This window comes from Lynx rufus, unplaced genomic scaffold (genome assembly GCF_022079265.1).
Source record: "Lynx rufus isolate CCGP_SWC_20201006 ecotype Redwood Valley unplaced genomic scaffold, mLynRuf1.p SCAF_15, whole genome shotgun sequence".
Classification (NCBI taxonomy): domain Eukaryota; kingdom Metazoa; phylum Chordata; class Mammalia; order Carnivora; family Felidae; genus Lynx; species Lynx rufus.
The window spans coordinates 3,694,832-3,714,467 of NW_025814829.1; the positions used below are offsets into that span (position 1 = coordinate 3,694,832).

The following is a 19,636-nucleotide window of genomic DNA, read 5'->3' on the forward strand; positions in this document are numbered from 1 at the left end:
GCCATGATCTTGCAGCTTTTGAGTTGGAGCCCAGAGTCGGGTTCTCTACTGTCAGCTCAGAGGCCGCTTCAGATCCTCTGTCTCCCTCTCTCTTTGCCCCTCCTTCCCTAACATGCTCTCTCTCTCTCAAAAATAAATAAAACATTTAAAAAAAGAGGGGCGCCTGGGTGGCTCAGTCGGTTGGGCGTCCGGCTTCAGCTCAGGTCACGATCTTGCGGTCTGTGAGTTCGAGCCCCGCGTCGGGCTCTGGGCTGCCGGCTCAGAGCCTGCTTCCGATTCTGTGTCTCCCTCTCTCTCTGCCCCTCCCCCGTTCATGCTCTGTCTCTCTGTCTCAAAAATAAATTAAAAAAAAAAAATTAAAAAAAAAACATGAAAACAAGATATAAGAAAAACATCCGAACATTTTTAATCTACCATATGGAGTTAACAGATTAATAGATGCTTCAGAAGAAAAGATTAGTGGATTTGGAGACATAGCAGTAGAAACTCTCTAAAATGAAAAACACACAGGGCCACCTGGGTATCTCAGCATCTGACTTCGGCTCAGGTCATGATCTCACGGTTCATGAGTTCAAGCCCCATGTTGGGCTCTGTGCTGACAGCTCAGAACCTGGAACCTGCTTGGGATTCTATGTCTCCCTCTCTGTCTGCCCCTTCCCCGCCTGCACTCTTTCAAAAATAAATAAACATTAAAAAAACTTTTTTGGGGGGCGCCTGGGTGGCGCAGTCAGTTAAGCGTCCGACTTCAGCCAGGTCACGATCTTGTGGTCTGTGAGTTCAAGCCCCGCGTCAAGCTCTGGGCTGATGGCTCAGAGCCTGGAGCCTGTTTCCGATTCTGTGTCTCCCTCTCTCTCTGCCCCTCCCCCGTTCATGCTCTGTCTCTCTCTGTCCCAAAAATAAATAATAAAAACAAAAAAAAAAACTTTTTTTTTTTATAAATAAAATGAAACAGAGGAAAAAGACCAGAAAACACAATAAACAGAGCATTGCTGGGCTGTGGGACAATATCTAGTGACCTAACATATATGTAACTGAAGTCTCAGAGGTTGGGGGGGGGGGAGGTGGAAAGAAAAATATCCGAAGAAATAATGGTCAACATTTTTCCAGGTTTCATGAAAAGTATAAATTTATCAATCCAAGAAGTTCAATGAGCTCCAAGCAGAAGAAACCCTAAGAAAACTACACCAAAACACATCTTAATCAAAATACTAAAAACCTGTGATGGGCAGAAATCTAAAGTAGGTGGTCAAGAGTAGCCCTCTTGGAGGACTATTCAGTTTTCACAGCCTGATGTCTGCAAGTTTGGGAGCGCAAGATTTGTTTTATTTTAACAAAGACTTTTTTTAGGCCAGGGTCCCGGTGGGTTTTTCAGGAATACGCTTACTTCGGAAACTTACAAGGCATTACTTTGCTTCGGTCCAGTCCACGTGTCAGGAGCCACGCCCAGAGTTCTTTCCAGATGGAGTCCTTTAACCTGTTTCATAACTTAGGGAATTCCTGGCCCCTGAGCTCCTCTGTTGTCAATTTAGTGGCAGCTGCCTTGAAAACCCCCGGAACAATTGGGTAAGACTGAAACGAGATCTTTGTTGGCCCGAGATGGCTTAATGAGACGCCTCTGAGACCAGGCCAGCAAGTCTTGCCTCTTGCCATTTATGCTACTGAAGCAGTTGGCTTTCCAATATCTACAGGGTCCCCAACTTTCGGGACTCTTCACTCCCTTCTTCTGCTTCAAAACCAGTAGATTCTGGTCTGAGCTCCTCTCCTTCTGGTAATACCCAGCTAAACACAGCAAGAGGCAGCCACTTCAAACATTCTGGCTCATTCCGACCACCTGCTCTAGAAGGTCCTGGTGCCATAGGAACTGTATCTGCTCAAGTCACCACAGCAATGGTCCTACCACTGTTTTGCCAAACATCAGAGGATACACCAGCTGGTCAGCCAGTGACACCAGTTCCTAACCTTCTGCTGTGCATCTATGAAGCCAGTGCCTATGTTTTAGGTGTTTATTTTACACAGCACTCCACTCAAGGGACCAACTTCTGAATTAGTCAGGATATGTGAAACTAGTTTAGTAAACACATCCAAAATGCAATAACTTGAAAGCCGTAGAAATTTATTTACCACTTACCAAACAGTCCGGAGACACGTAGGTGAGAACATTCAAGATCTGTGGGGCCGGGGTGGGAAGGAGGGGGCTCTGCTCCACACAGTTATTAAAGGATCCAGGATGCCATCTTCAACACATGGGTGCCAAGGATGCTTTCAGTGTCACCCGGTCAGTCATCCAGAAAAGAGGAAGAGTGAGGAGGTGTAATGATGGATCAGGCATGAAAATGGTTCATATCACTTCTCTTTCCATACCGGTGGGGAGAACTTAGCTGCATGGCCACAGCGAACTGCAGCTCATAGTTAACTAGGAGAGCAAAGTGTGGATTTGGGGAGACAGCTATCCATCCCCACCACAGGTGTTCTATTAGTCAGGGTTCCCAGAGAAGCAGAATCAATAGCAGAGACAGAGAAAGAGGGAGGGAGGGAGAGAGAGAGAGAGAGAGAGAGAGAGAGAGAGAGAGAGAGAGAGAGGTTTTAAGGAATTGGCTTACGCAGTTCTGGAGGCTGGCAAGTCTGAAAGTCACAGGTCAGGCTGACAGGCTGGAGATTCAGGTAAGAGTTGATGTTGCAGGGCACCTGGGAGGCTCAGTTGGTTAAGCATCTGACTTTGGCTCAGGTCTGTGAGCTCATGGCTCCTGAGTTCGAGTCCCTCATCGGGGCAGCTCAAGCCCCACTTCAGGTGAACATGAGCCCCACTTCTCTCTCTTTCTCCCGTCTCTCTCTGCTCCTTGTGGGGTTCTCTCTCTCTTTCTCTCTCTCTCTCTCTCTCTCTCTCTCTCTCTCTCTCTCTGTGCCCCTCACTCACTTGCCCTCTCTCAAAAACAAAAACAAAAGAGTTGATGTTGCAAGTCTCGAATCCAAATTCTGCAGGGCAGCAAGCTGAAAGCTTGGGAAAGAATTTCTATGTTGTGCCCTTGAGGAATATTCCCTCTTATTTGGGAAACCTGAGTCTGCTTTTAAGGCCTTCACCTGCCTTGATGAGGTGCTCACATACTCCCTTTATACTATGAAGGATCATCTGCTTTACTCAAAGTCTACTGATCGCACGTGTTTATCACATCTAAGAAATATCCGCACGGCAACTTCTAGACTGGTGTTTAACCCAACCCCCGGGGCACCGTAGCCTCACCAAGCTGACACATAAAATAAACCATCACAGATACACAAGTATTAACAGCGGTTATTTCAGAATAGGCAGTAAAGGAAGGGATAGGAGGATAGCATCAGGGAGAGCATAGATTTTTGCTATCTTTATATCTTTATAAACATTTGATTTGGGGGCTGCCAAGTGCAGCAACCGTCCGTCACCACACAACGCTCTCACAATACCGTTGACTGTATTCCCTGTGCTGTGCCTTTCATCCCAGTCGACTTCTTCATTCCATAACTGGAAGCCTGTACCTCCCGTTCCCCTTCACCCATTTTGCCCAGCCCCCACCCCTCTCCCCTCTGACAACCAGCACAGCCTTCTCTACACTTAACGGATCTGTTTCCGCTGGTGTTCGTTTTGTTCTTTAGATTCCGTATTCAAGTGAAATCATGAGACACTTGTCTTTTACAAAAATACATTTCATTTTTTATAAATGTTTATCCACGTTCTACGTTTCGAATTGGTATTTCTCCGAAAGGAGATAAAATGTTGTAGACGGATGATGTAAGGCTGGAAAGAAGGTAGACTTTTTGGGAAAAGAAGGATGGGGCCATGCGTAGCTAAGGACTTGTCAACCCGGCCTCCTGGTCCCCAGGTAGGAGAGTCAGGGAACCGGCAGCCTCTGCTCGAGAGGGGTGTGCGTCACCACGTGTTATCAGAGAAATGTATGCAATTATATTTATATTTCTGTCACGAAGACGCATTTAAAGTGGCATCCTATTATAAAACTGAGGATGTACTCGACCGTCGGGAAAGAAGAGCCTTTGCCGGATGCACAAAAGGCTGCAGAGGACCCGGCGGAGACAATCGTGCAGCAGAAAGAGGGTGACAGAGAGAAGGCAGAGCTAGGCTGGATGGAGACATGTAAACAGGAAGAAAGACACCGAGGTGACCAGCAGGGTGAGGGGGACCCTCCTGGGTCCACTGCTCTCTTTCTCTCCTATTTTGAAGGCTGGTTGTCATGTCAAGGGAGGAACAAACCTGTTTATAGTTTTCGGGTTTTCTTTTTTCATGGAAGGATATTGAAAGGCTTGAGGGGAGGTTCTAGAATTGGAAAATATACCTGCCGTGCACCTATGAGGCCTCTGTCTTATGCTCCACCGATCCTCTCAGTGTGTGTGGTCCATTCCCACGGCCTCCCTTGCCCTCTCAGTATGTGTGGTCCATTCCCACGGCCTCCCTTGCCGGGGACAGAGGGCAGGTGGCTCCAAGAGCAAAGCAGTCCTTCCCCTAACGAGCTCGCAGAGCGCGTTATCGTCACAAGGTGGCGCACGCACACAAGCAGGGGGTTGAGTGGCCCGGGCATAAAAGTTAGAAAAGTAGAAAAAGCAAACCCATATAACAAAGAAGGAATTCAAGAATGTGGTTAACGGATTCAAATAGCTGTTGCCTTTTTGAAATCTTGACCACCAAGCTGCTTTTATCCTGTGCCCCAAAACTTGAAGGCTGGGTGGATATTTGTCATGATAGAAATATCCCTGCGCCAGGTGGCAGCAACCAGCAAGACACAGAGAGGCTGACAGCCCAGCGAGGACCTGATTGCCCCGCACAGGCAGCCCATTTCTACCTTGAATGGCCTCTCCACATCAGCATCCATACTGCCTCATATTCGCAACCTAGGCACAGGCCATTTCTCCCTTTTTCCAGACTTGCAGAGCCCCGATTTTGCTCCAGTGTCTAGCTCACATAACTAGGGCTAATGATGAGTAGACTGAGCCAGCCAGGGTTGTCTTATCCCCCTTGGCATTGGTGGGTCTGGGGATGGGCATGTGACCCAGGTCCAGCCGGTGAGCACCGGAGAGCCATCTCCTAGGAAAAGATTTCCGACTCTTAAAAACATTCATTGCTGTTGGTTAAGCCATTCAGTTTGCGGTACTTTATTACAGGAGCTCTAGTAAACGACCACAGGGAGCCAGTGGAGAGTTTTGAGCAGAAGAGTTACACAATCTGGCCGACTTTTAAAGGAATCTCGCATTGTTGCCGTGTTACAAAGAGTGCAATCAAATGAACCAGTTAGGATGCAAATGTAATAACCTGGGGGGGAGGTGATGGTGGGGCAAGGTGGTAGTCCGGGGAGAGGAAATGAGAAAACGCAAAGCCAAGAGAATACGCTGATTTGATTGGATGTGGGGAGTGTGTGTAAGAACCAAGGGTGCCCGCATCCTGTAAATTTTTTTTAATGTTTATTTATTTTTGAGAGACAGAGAGACACAGCGTGAGCACGGGAGGGGCATTGAGAGAGGGAGACACAGAATCCGCAGCAGGCTCCAGGCTCCGAGCGGTCAGCGCAGAGCCCGACGCGGGGCTTGAACTCACGAACCGTGAGATCGTGACCTGAGCCGAAGTCAGAAGCTTAACAGACTGAGCCACCCGGGCGCCCCAGGGTGCCCACATCTTAATGTTCCTCATCTTCAGCTTGTGGAGCCTCTCTTTCTCCTGACTATTTTTATTTTATTTTTTTTTTTTGTCGACATCTCTGTCTGTTTTTCCTTTAAATGATGATGTTCCCCAGAATTTGGTCTTCTTCCTCCACAATCTATAGATTCTCCTTATAGATCACACCCAAACCAATGACTTCAACGTTCACTGGCATTTTGATGACTCCCAGGTCCCTGATTCCATCTTTGATTTCCCTCCTGAGTGCCAGAAACCTAGATCCAGACACATTAGGCATTCCCACCTAGCTATCCCACAAGCTTCTGTTTCTCCCCAAATTGGACTCATTGTTTTCCCCTAGGTGTGCTGCTCTTCCTCCTATATTCCTTTCAGTGTACCTCGGACGTTCAGATGTGGCTTCAGCTTTAGGTGGTTAGACCTAAACAATTGAGTTAGGGCTCAAACAATGTTGTCAGGGTCCCCCTTTCCCCCCACCTCTGCTCTACTTCTGTATGTCTATTGGATTCATTCTCTGCTTCTCTACATTCATCAGAAATGATGGGGAATGGGTCAAGCGTGTACCCTTACAGCTCGCGATCCAAAAGAGTGAGAGGCCTTCTCTCTTCTTTGATCCACCCGTCAAATATCGGAGTAGTTCCTGATTGGTTTTGTTTGGCCCATATGCCCAGTCTGGAGCCCAATCACCGGGGCCAGGAGGATCGGGTACTCTACTTGGCTGGCCTTGGTTCCATGCCCATCTCCAAGGGACGCCGTTTCTGACATGGCACACTACATGGAGTAGGGGAGCTATGGCTCCCTACAGGAAACTTATCAGAAGAAGGAATACCGGGCAATGACCGCAGACATATACTCCAGTCACACTGCCAGATTCACAGCGATTCACAGTGATCACTTAGAATAATTAATTTTGGTAACTTGTCTGACAATTCGCTGGACATGTACTTCCCTCACCAGACTGGAACTCATGAAAGTGTGACTGTGTATTTTCAGTGACCCCAGTATCCCGTGCTTAGTAAATATTTGTAGGTGCTTAATAGGTGCTTAGTAAATATTTGATGAATGGTTGGCTTCCTAACCCGTTCAAAGGCTTGCCTTTTCTGATCTATGCCCACCCTGCCACCAGAGTGATCGTATAATGTAAATCTGCTTATGTTACTTCTCTGCTTGTAATCACAGGCTTCTTGGAGATTTCAAACTAAATCCCTTAGCTTACCATGAAGAGGCCTCATCGCTTGTCAATTCTCCACTTGCCCCTAATGCTCGTCTTTTCCTGCTTACTGTTCCTCGCCTGCTTACTGTCTTGTTCATTATTCTGTCTCCAGTGCTTTTCTTCCAATCTTTTCTCCGCCCACGCCAAGAAATCCTTCACAATTTGGCTCCTGTCACCTCTTTCAGAAACGTTTCTTGGATCTGTCGGCCAGCCTCCTCTAAGCTCCTAAAACATGTAATGTTCCTAATACTTACCATACTTTGCTGCCCTGTCTATATTCCAAGCTCCTTAAAGGCAAGGGTTTTTGACTAATTTTTTGCTGACCAGCACCCCAAATCCTCCCCCAAAACAACCAGTGGTTTCTTTATCTCTGAGTTGCTACCTCCATTGCAATATACAACACAATCATTAGTGTCGCTCATCCTTCTAGAGGATACTATGTATTATTAATCCCTGCACCCAGTATGGTGCTGTTGAGTTGCTCTGACTTGACTAAAATGTCAAATATGGAGTGGAATCACAAAAGAAAGTATTATATATACTTAAGGCACTTTTTAACTTGAAATATACAAATAAATACCCATTTGTTTCTTTAACAATTTTTGTTTGTTTGGGGCGGGGGTGGGGGGTGGGGGAGAGACAGAGCACAAGCTGGGGAGGGGCAGAAAGAGAGGGAGACCCGGAATCCAAAGCAGGATCCAGGCTCCTAGCCATCAGCACAAGGGCTTGAACTAACAAACCGTGAGATCATGACCTGAGCCGAAGTAGGACGCTCAACCGACTGAGCCACCCAGGCACCCCATGTACCCATTTATTCCTGAGGTATGGCCATGGCCTTTTCCTTCAGTGTGAGTCTATTGTTTGGAATCCTATTGGGTTTTTTCTTTGGTTTCTTTGGTTGTTTTGGTTTTGTTTTGATCATGCCTGCCTCATTTATTTCAAAGAATCATTATCTTTCTTTTCCATGCAACCTTTTTTAGCAGTAATACAATAGAAGCAAACATTTGCAGCTCAAAGTTCTTAACAATTGGAAGAATTTAAACAGAATTTGTAATGATGAAAATCCCAAGCTTTCTGGTGGATGCTTTCCTCAGGTAGAATGTTCTTAAGTAGGCTCCACACCCAAAGCAGAGCTTGAACTCAGGACGCTGAGATCAAGATGCTCCACGGACTGAGCCACCCAGGCGCCCCGCCTAAGATAAAAGGTTTTAAAACCAAAACGTATCATCTTTGATTTCCAGTTTTGGTTTCTTTAATGTGGAATACAAACTGAAACACTAAGAAAGGGTATAAAAGGACTGAATATTTGTAAAATTTTGTTACTTTTTTCAATCTCAGTTATTTCACCCACAAATAAGTCAAAGCAATTATTTTGAACAACTTTTATTGAGTCATTCCAAACCATTGTTTTCCTAGATGCAATTGTTTTTGCATTCATATTTCACTAATTTGCATATTTTGTCAATTTATATGATTAAAATGAACAAAACAAATAACGTGCTACAATTTGCCCTCGGGAGCTGAGACGCATAAGCCTGGCTAAGGGCATTCGGTGTGCTGTGGGCATCAGTCAGCATGCTTTGGACGAGAGGACGCTGGATAAGGGAATTTTGAATGGAGTATTAACCCCATTTTCCAGAAGAGGCAACCAAGGCTTAGAAAGTTCAGGGGCGCCTGGGTGGCGCAGTCGGTTAGGCGTCCGACTTCAGCCAGGTCACGATCTCGCGGTCCGGGAGTTCGAGCCCCGCGTCAGGCTCTGGGCTGATGGCTCGGAGCCTGGAGCCTGTTTCCGATTCTGTGTCTCCCTCTCTCTCTGCCCCTCCCCCGTTCATGCTCTGTCTCTCTCTGTCCCAAAAATAAATAAACGTTGAAAAAAAAAAAAAAATTTTTAAGAAAGTTCAGACATTTGCCCATTTTTAATAAGTGATTCATACATGAAAACCTCAAACAGAGATACAGCAAAGGGAAACAACCGAACCATGTAAAGGTCAAAGAAAACTCACGAGGAAGTAATGCTTGAGCTGAGTCTAGAAGGTAATAGAAGTAGGGAGAGAACATTCCAGGCAGAGAAAACAAAGGTAATAAAGTCCAAAACGATTGTGAAAAATAAGAATTTTCCAAATAAATCTGTTTGGAGCCCAGGGGCATCAGGTGGGGAGTGCTTGGAGACCCAGACTCCAGGGGCGGGGGGTGGGGGGGTGGGTTCCGTGGCAATTAGTTTAAGTTTACTTAGAGCCACTGGACCACTTTCCTTGGAGAAATTCAACTTCTCAATTTCACAATTAGATTTGTATTTTAGGAAGATTCCTGCCAGATGATGGAGGATGGACGGGCCAGGGTAAAGGAGACTCCCTGGGAGGGGGGCCTGGGGGCCAGAGATAGGAACCTGCAGGAGTCAGTGCTGGCCACGTCCGCACATGGTGTTCTCTTCCCAAAACACCTCCTCGCTTTACCCAGCAAGTGCGGGCAAAAATAAGGGAGCAAAAATACGTGCTGCTGCTGTTTCTGCCATCCCCACCACTGGCTTAAATACAATTGTTTCTGGCAATATTCTCTACCTACCCACTTGCCATGCATGTGGTGGCTTATGAGTGGGGTTGCAGCCATAAAAGAAGAATGGTGATGGGGAGTTAGATGCCCCCTCTCTACGGAGGTTAAATATGCTTTTTTGGGCGAGGCTAGAAACCTACTAAAACATTAGATGTCATTTTTATAATTATAAGGTAAAATGAAAAAGCATGCCCTAAAAGTTGAAAAGAAAATCAAATAAATGAATACAAATGTATATCCAGTTGGTGGCATAAACTATTGCACGTAATTTGAAATCTCAGTGGTCTATGAACCCAGAGTGGTATGTATCTTAAAGAATTCCACCCTTGCGAAATAAACCGTAAGAGACTCTTTACAATAGAGAATAAACTGAGGGTTGATGGAGGGAGGTGGGTGGGGGATGGGACAGACGAGTGAGCGGGGGCATTAAGGAGGGCACTTGTGATGAGCACTGGGTGTTGTATATAAGTGATGAATCATTAAGTTCTACCCCCGAAAACAATGTTACACTATATGTTAACCAACTAGAATTTAAATAAAAATTTGAAAAGGAAAAAAAGAAAGAATTCCACCCTTACACACACAAAAAAAGCTTAAACTATTTCCAGTAATCATATTGATAGAAGTGATATTAGTACTGATATTCTGAGACTTTTGGCAGATATTATAGGACTATGCTAATGAATGACATGATAGTCTATCATTTCTGGTACTCAAAACTGGAATTCTTAGGATGTGGATAAAAGAGACACAGATTAAAGAAATTAGGTAAAAACTATGAAGCCCTAAATTTAAGTAGGGGGGAGGGCATCGGTATAAATTCATGATGTATTTTATCTTAAAATGACAACAACAAAACATATTACCCATCTTAGTCCACAAAAAAGGCCTAGAAACCTGGGCACCTGGGTGGCTCAGTCGGTTGGGCATCTGACTTCGGCTCAGGTCGTGATCTTGCAGTTCATGGGTTTGAGCCCCGGGTCGGGCTCTGTGCTGACAGCTCGGAGCCTGGAGCCTGCTTCGGATTCTGTGTCTCCCTCTCTCTCTGCTCTTCCCCTGCACACACTCTGTGTGTCTCTCTCAAAAATAAATATTTAAAAAATTTAAAAAAACAGGGGCGCCTGGGTGGCGCAGTCGGTTAAGCGTCCGACTTCAGCCAGGTCACGATCTCGCGGTCCGTGAGTTCGAGCCCCGCGTCAGGCTCTGGGCTGATGGCTCAGAGCCTGGAGCCTGTTTCCGATTCTGTGTCTCCCTCTCTCTCTGCCCCTCCCCCGTTCATGCTCTGTCTCTCTCTGTCCCAAAAATAAATAAAAACGTTGAAGAAAAAAAAAAAAATTTTAAAAATTTAAAAAAACAAAAAAGCCTAGAAGCCGAGCAACCCAGTTTCAGTGCACAACCTTAGTGCTCTGATTACAGTCTCCAAATACCATTTCCCAGTAAAAAGAACCAGGCCTCTTGGGCGAAAGCGTTGCAGTCAAGTCAGGTAGGAAATGCAAAATGGCTCCGAAACATCTCGTCATATCACTTAGCAAGGAAGCCACCAATGACAACCAGAGTCATGCTAAATGGACCCAGGAGCCAACTTAGAAAGCCTCTTCGTTGGCTAGAAATGGTACGATCTCGGCATTCACAAGAAAAATAATTACAGGGGATTAAAGTGAATCAAATATGTTTAAGTCAATGAACTGCTAAGCACACACACACACGCACGCACACACGCACACACACACAGAAATTGTTCACCATAGGATACTAGTGAACAACTCATTATTTTGAAAATCAGTCAACTTTTATTCTGCCTTTCCTAAAAAAGTTTACTACTCTGTATGTAACTAACCCATAGATGGAGGGGAAGTTTCTATCTATAGAGGTATTTAATAATAAAATGAAGCGATACTAGAAATTAAAACATCACCATTGTCAATCCCTAATTAATCAATTACTGCATCGAAAGCTAACATCACAAAAAGAGACAACAAGCCGTATGTAAAACAGGCATGCAATCAGCAAAATCCAAACAGAGGGACTTTACAGGGTAAACAGCTTAGTTTCTTCTCAAACAAATAAACTGCAAGGGGGGGGGGGCGGGGAAACAGTAGGGAACTACAACATGAGTAGACTCCAAACCCTACGGCATCAGCATCACCTTGGCACTTGTTCGAAGTGCAAATTCTCAAGCTCCACCTAGGACTTAGAGTCAGAAGCTCTGGGGTGGAGCTCAGCAGTCTGTTTTAATAAACCTTGAAGGCGGTTCTGATGCACTCTGGTTGGAAAACTGCTGCAACAGACTGGAAGAAATTTCCATTGTTTATCAACCAATTGCAATACGGTTATCTTATTTGGCCCTTGATTCCGAAAAGACTCAACATTTTTGCCATCTATAGACAACTTATGATACCAAGGAATTATGAATTTTTAGCTATGTAAAATGATACTGAGAGATTTTATACGTGTGTATGTGTGTGTGTATGCATACATGCTTAAAAGTCCTGAAATATTTATGGATAAAAGACAGGATGCCTAGAATTTGCTTCAAAATACCATAGGAGGCAGGCAGGGGTAGACATAAGATAGGCCACGAGTTAATTGTTGAAGTTGAGTAATGAATGGGTATCTCAGAGTTCTTTACTTTTTAAGACTTTTATTTTTAAGATTTTTTCCATTCTAAAAAGTTTAAAAACTCAAAGGAAAAAGTAAATTAAAAGACTATAACTTAAGCAGAATTAATCCAAAAAAAGAAAGTAACGGCACCTTTACTTGTACTGAAGGGCAGTACTGAAATACACAAAATAATTAAGTACAAGTGTACTTAAAAAAAGCCCCACTACATCCTACAATGTGGCAAAATGATTTGATTTGGAGGTAAGGGAATTCTGGGTGCTCATCAACCCAATGATGCCATCATACGTCCCTGACCCTGCAGAGGATGACTTCTGCAGGAGAAGAGGACCGCAGTCTGGTCAAGGGCATAGGAGTACCTACACACATTTGCTTTCCAGCTTCCAAAGTGACTTAAGATTTTGGAATGCTATCTGTTAACAAATTCAGATTTACCTGCAGTTTTTCAAAGTTTGCTGCTTGAGCAGCCTTTTAGGAGTGCAACTTGAGTAGGCAAATGCAGGCATTAGAATGCTCAGTTTTTCCCTACACTAGCATAGGGACAACTATCCTCTACACAGGCGAAGTAGCCAAATGATACATTTTGAGAGTTGTTCAGAGGCTTCTCTGGCTTGAAATGTCATCTCCAATATTCAGTGATGGCCTGGATCTAGTCATCCAGATGAGTAGTTTTGAAAGTTTTGAGGGCAAGTAATTAAAAGAAAAACACTGTAAGGTTGCATAGCCCTTAATATATCCTTGAATTTACACTCCTGTTACGTGGTAGCTTTATTTCATTTGTAATACATCTACTGAGCTCTTTTAGAAACAGGGTGAAGAGAAGTTACTCTCCTTCTTCCTTTTGACCCTTCTTATTCACCCTCTTTCACTGAAATACATTTTATTTAAAATTTTTTTCTTAAATTTTATTTATTTTTGAGAGAGAGACAGAGCACAAGTGGGGGAGGGGCAGAGAGAGGGAGACACAGAATCCGAAGCAGGCTCCAGGCTCCGAGCTGTCAGCACAGAACCCGACACGGGGCTCGAACCCACGAACCGTGAGACCATGGCCTGAGCCGAAGTCAGTTGCTTAACCGACTGAACCACCCAGGCGCCCCTGAAATACACTTTTTGATTAGAAAGCCCTATTATCAAAACCTAAGGAGGTGGGTGGTAGGACGGACTACATACTCTCACTTTACAAAGGCATTGACAGAATTTTCTGTGTGGCTCCTTCTCCTCTTATGCTTTATTCTAGAGAGCCAGTCATTTTTGTCATCATTGTTATCATCATCATCATCATCATCGTCTTCATGATCGTTCTTTTAATTATCATTTTCCCAGAATAGTCCATGGCATTCTGGCCATTAAGAAATCATCGCCATTATCCTTATCAGTCAGTCCTTCTGAGCAGAGTAACCTAGAAATAAAGATTTCTGTTCCATTTCATCTGCTTGAGCTTTTTCTGTTTCCCACGTCAAGGAAACAAGAGTAAGAACGACAAAAAAATCCCCAACTTCGGCGCCCATAATCTCTAGCGGAAGAGAGAAGAGCTGAGGGGAGAGAATCAGCATAACCTGTGGGGAGGCACCGGAGAGCCCGGCTTAGCTTCAGACGGCCTTGGTTCAAATCCCAACTCTGCCACTCACTAGCTAAGTAATGTTGAGCAAGTGACTTAACCTCTCCTGCCTCGATTTCTCCATCTGTTAAATGAGGATAAGGGGGCACCTGGGTGGCTCGGTCAGTTGAGCATCCCATTCCTGGTTTGGGCTCAGGTCGTGATCTCGCGGTTTGTGGGATCCGGTCCCGCGTTGGGCTCTCTACTGACAGCATGGAGCCTGCTTGGGATTCTCTTTTCCCTCTCTCTCTGCCCTTCCCCCTCTCTCAAAGAAATGTTTTAAAAAATGAGGGTAGGAACAGTGATTACCTTATGGGATCGTCTTGAAATAATTCTTAATTAGATAATCCATAAAACACTGAAGTTTATCCACATCTTTGATCAATTTCTGTGTTGACCGTTGTATCTTACATCCCACACCTTCCTCTTGGTGTTCTTTTTTGTCCTGGAAATGTATCCATATCTATATATTGTTAAATAAGCAAGTTCTACGCACAACGTGGGGCTCAAACTCACGACCGCAAGGCCAAGGGTCATATGCTCCGCTGACTGAGCCAGCCGGATGCCCCCAAAATATATCCTTTAATAATTCAATTATCTTGGATTTTGTAGCTCTGACAATACTGCCTCCCAGTTTTGCTTCCAACTGTTAGTTTAGTTGCACATAAAATTCTGGGCTGATAAGTATTTTCCTCAGCTTTGAAGATATTGCCCCACTGTCTTCTGGGTTTTATGCCATTGTGAAGTTTGCTATGGGTTTAACAGTCGTTACTTTGCAAATAACCCGTCTTTTCTCACTGGTTGAGCATGTGCATCTAAGGAGACTACCAATAAGTGACGAGACTTCTCCCTCCACACAAGATTTCCAATTCCACGGACCGCGCAGGGGATGACCATGGTCCAAGCGCCCTCTCCTCCTTTACGAAGGAGCATGGCAGGAACTAAAGGCTGTTGTGACCAAAAGGAAGCTCTGTAAGATCGCCTACATGTAACCCTAACCCTGCCTCCAGGGGAGGACGAGGAGTGCCTTCCCAAGGATCCAGAAGGCCGTACAAGGGCATCAAGGGAACTGCCGAGGACCCTCGTTTTTATACTCTCATGAGCTACTTCTTTCCTTCTCCTCACGCTTTCCGCTTTCCACTTCCCGCGATAGGACAGTTGTGTGTTTTGAGCTTTTTAGGCACACAGAATCTGAAGCAGGCTCCAGGCTCTTATAAAGTAGTACATTTGAAAAGTTTTAGTTTAGCCCTTCCTGGCTAATGTTTACGTTCAGATTACTAAAAACATGACTCCAGGAATACAGTACAAAACAGATCTCTCCTTGTAGATGAAATAGCTAACATCTTGGCCTCTTTATTGATCTTAGGTCATATATTTGGCTTGGGAAAAAATGCACAACAAATAGTTCCAATGAAGAGTAATACAAACTAACTTCTCCTTCCAGATCGCTAAATGCTCCGGGGAGCCAACTTCCATGGTATACAGCACACAGCACAGACTTGAGAGTCGGTTCCACGGAAAGCATTGGTGTAAGCCAAAAAGAAAGATGCTATTTGTTTCTTATTACGTAGACATCACCTGAACTTATCTAATCAACAAACTTTTTTTTTTTTAATTTATCTGTGACTGAAAGTACTATCATGTTTGGTGGGTGCCATTCTCTTTAGAATCATATCCAAAAAGTCTAGAAATAACTCAGAATCAGAAAGTGGCCCAAGTGCTAAGTCTGTCGATGGCTCTTGCTACAAAATAGTTGCAGTCTAATTTGAATGTTTAAAAAGAATGACAGGAATTCTAGGGCTCTTCTTGATTTCAAGAGAACTTCCCAGAAGGAGGCGGAGGACCCAGAAATCCACCTGCCTGCTTGGTGGCAGCTCGTGAAGGGGCAAGGCCAAGAATCTTCTGGATGTTCTGTGAAGAAAACAGAATTAAAACTGGGTTTGAATATGAGATGTAGAGAAGAGTATTTTACATGGATCACGTATGAAGAGAGGCCACGTAAATTAAAAGTACCATTATGACCTAAAATAGGACAATTATTACTGTGTTATTTTTAAAAAGGCCTACGACATGATGGGAGTTCATACAACAATTAAAGTACTGCCACCTAATGGGACCTTGGTCTACAGCCAAAGAGTGGATTTTTTCAAGTGAAGAATCATTAAAAGAGGTAATCTCTCTTTCAACATGAACCATATAAAACACATTCATTAGCTGTTTCTTGTAGCAAGGCCTTTTCTTTGAATACGAATCATCAGCTGGAGTTAGTCATTACTGCACCGTCTAAAGCTGAAACCGAGATGTTAAATTTCAGTTTTATTAAAGTGATAAGGGCACTTAGGTTCCTGCAAAGCAATCTGAGTCCAGAGTCCTCCTAGATTTCCAGCACCTTCCTTCATCTTTTCCACGTGTTCCATTGCATCTAATTCAACGGCTTTTTTAAAAAAATTTTTTTAATGTTTATTTATTGTTGAGAGACAGAGAGATACAAGCGTGAGCAAGGGAAGGGCAGAGTGGGGGACACACAGAATCTGAAGCAGGCTCCAGGCTCTGAGCTGTCAGCACAGAGCCCGACGCGGGGCTCGAACCCACGAACCGTGAGATCATGACCTGAGCCAAAGTCGGTCATCTAACCAACTGAGCCACCCAGGCGCCCCAAATTCAACAGTTTTTTTAATTCACCTTCATTAAACTAGTTCTCATAAAAATAACTATTTTTATACTCACATTTTATAAGGTACTATAACATTAAATTAAATTACATAAATACAGCGACAAGTAAAACCAGCATAAACTGTTTTGGGATAAATACAGGCTCTTGAAAAAGCAATGACTCACCTGGTAGAAGCAGACAGGCGTGGGCGTACTAGAGAGCAACCACGAGGGGGGAGTGTGATGTGGGGATTACATGCTATGCTTCAAAGAGGGAAGTGAGAGGGCTTATGAGTGTGGAGAGCTTCAGTAAAGGTCAGGTGTTAAGATTTCACACAGCATTTCTAAGACAGAAAAACCTTAAAGACCATCTACGTTTTCTTGCTTGGTCTCATTTTGTATTTGAGGAACTCCAATGAAAACTTAAAAAGGTACGATTGTTTGTCCAAAGTTACGAAGGTAAATGAAGAGCAGAGTTAGAATTAAAACTCATGTGTCTTGATTCTTAATCGGATGGATTCTCTTACACAGTACCTCCAGTACATCCTATACTAACAGTTCCTGTCTTCAGAAGAAGCGCCACCCCACAGGAAGGCAGGTTAGCATGTGTATATCCATTCACTCAATAGTTATCGAGCACCTACTGTCCATAAGCACCATGAGGATACCCATGAACCGTGAGATCATGACCTGAGCCAAAATCAAGAGTTGGACGCTTAATCGACGGAGCCACCCAGGCGTGCCTGATGCCCTTTAAATTACAGGTTAACTATAACTTACAGAAGACAACTGACAGGAAAATAGGAAATGTTTTGAAGCGTAGACTGTTGACAGTCTCATTTATGAAATAAAAACATATAAATGACTATTGGACATAAGTCCACTGCTCTAGATGGGGAAGAGCTCAAACAGCAACAAGAATGTTAGAACGGAGGCACTTTAGTAGCCAAGGCTGAAGTTCATGGAAGCTCTATACTTTGTTCTCCTTGTGGCTCTTGTCACAGGCTTCCTTTGGGAACACTAAATTAGGTTTATCAATGTTACATTACTCAAGTATTTGTATTTTAATGTAAATGCTCTGTATTTACTGAATGCAATCTTATCCTTTAGTGAAAATTTTTTAAAAAAATTTAATGTTTATTTATTTTTGAGAGAGAGAGAAAGAGAGAGCATGATCAAGGGAGGGGTAGAGAGAGAGGGGGATTCAGAACCCGAAGCAGGCTCTAGGCTCTGAGCTGTCAGCACAGAGCCCGATGTGGGGCTCGAACCCACGAACCACGAGATCATGACCTGAGTTGAAGTCAGAAGCTTAACCCACTGAGCCACCCAGGCATCCCTCCTTTAGCGAACTTCTAAATAACCTGTTCAAATTCCTATAGTCTCACAAATGAGCCCAGGTCTTATCATGGTTTTTCTTAGATAAAAATTTCTCTGTCTCCTGACCCATGAAGTCTTTTCCTTGAAAACACATGTAGGAACTAAGTGATGGTCTTGCAACAAATGACCTAAGAAAAAGAGTAGAGGTCACCATTCTCTCCACCATAGTAATAACATCCAACACTCTTATGCATTTTAAAGTTTACAAATAGGGGGCGCCTGGGTGGCTCAGTTGGTTAAGCATCTGACTGTTGATTTCAGCTCAGGTCATGATCTCACTGCTCATGAGATCAAGCCCCATGTTGGGCTCGCAGAGCCTGCTTGGGATTCTCTCTCCCTATCTGCCTTCCCCTGCTCTCTATCAAAATAAACAAATAAACTTAAACACACACACACACACACACACACACACACACACACACACACACGCATTTGGAGGGCCTGGGTGGCTCAGTCGGTTAGGCGTGTGACTTCAGCTCAGGTCAGGATATCACAGTTCGTGAGTTCGAGCCCCGCATTGGGTTTTGTGCTGACAGCTCAGAGCATGGAGCCTGCTTCGAATTCTGTGTCTCTGCCCTTTCCCTGCTCATGCTCTCTCTCTCTCTCTCTCAGAATAAACATTAAAAAAAATGTTTTTTTAAAGTATATATACACCAAGAGAGTATACACCAAGAGTGAGCCCCGATGTAAATCACGGACTTTGGGTGATAATGAAGTGTTGCTATAGGTTCACTGACTGGAACGAATGTACCAGTCTGGTGCTAGGGGGTGACAGTGGGGGAGACTGAACATATGTGGGGACAGGGACTATATGGGAAGTCCCTGCACCTTCCATTCAGTTTTGCTGTGAACCTAAAACTGCTCTAAAAAATAGTCTATAAAAAAATGCATGTAAAGACTATAAAAATATATGGACACATAACAATAGTTTATACCCCTTTCTCATTGCTTGTCTCCCAACTTTTTGAAACATTGCTAACAGGATAACCTAAAATAAAGACAAGTATTTCTGCAGCTCTGTCTCACAGTGCCAGGCATTGTTCTCATTCAATCCCCCAACCAGGCGGTGAGGTGGGCTTATTATCCTCACATGCAGATGAAGAATAATTCGACTGCCAGGCCGTGACTCAGCAAATGCTTACTGAGTGCGACCCTGTGCAGCAGATAGTTTTCCCTATGTTATCTCCTTTATATCTTTCAACAACCTCATCCTGACTCGACCTGACTGCTTTCCTCTAATCTCCTTTTTTTCCCTTTCTTTCTTTCTTTTTTTTTTTTTAAGTGGGGCTTGAACTCACGACCCCGAGATCAAGAGTCGGACGCTCTACTGACTGAGCAGCTGGGCGCCCCTTTCCTACATCTCTTAATTCGCCTATTTTTCGGGCCTTCTGAATTCGTAAGACTAGTTTAGAAATACTCACTTGGCTAAAAGACAAAAGTTTTAATATATTATGAAGATGATATAGAAGAACACAACACACGTGCAAAATATAATACGATTTGGTAAGCTTATAGAAAAATATAAAACGATTTTGAATTTCTGTCCAGTCCTGTGTCATAAATAGGGTAACAACTGAGGAGTGTATGTCAGAAGGGAAAAACAAAGGAAAAACATTTTCCCATAATCATGCCTTTTATTGGCAGGAAACCCAGAAAAATACCATTACAGGATTTGCGTTCCTTCCTCTTTGTAAAGGATAAGAGCCGGTGATCAAGAAAAGGAAGTTGTTGGTTGCTAACTGGATATTTTGGGAAGACCCAGGTCACTAGCCATAAAGACATTCAGCTAAATGTTATTTCTTAGTCATTTAGCTAAAATAACTCAGCCATGGCAATCCTTAGTTTATTCTTTGTTAGTTTCTCTGGCATCAAGCAAACAGCCTTCACTTCCAATTGATGATAATTTCTCATCAAGTTCCCATAACATATTCTTTACTATATCCACAAAGCGGTGTGAAAATCCAATCACATCAAA

At 43.8% G+C, this 19,636-nt stretch overlaps 1 protein-coding gene across 1 annotated transcript in view; it reads right to left on the bottom strand.

Moving 5' to 3' along the window:
- Positions 1-14,948: 14,948 nt before the first annotated feature.
- TMCO1 (transmembrane and coiled-coil domains 1) overlaps positions 14,949-19,636 on the bottom strand; it is a 38,819-nt gene continuing 34,131 nt past the window's right edge. The window contains exon 7 of the mRNA XM_047076529.1: positions 14,949-15,543. Coding sequence (XP_046932485.1) covers positions 15,445-15,543 — 99 coding nt within the window. The 3' untranslated portion in view covers positions 14,949-15,444. The remainder of the gene's footprint in view (positions 15,544-19,636) is intronic.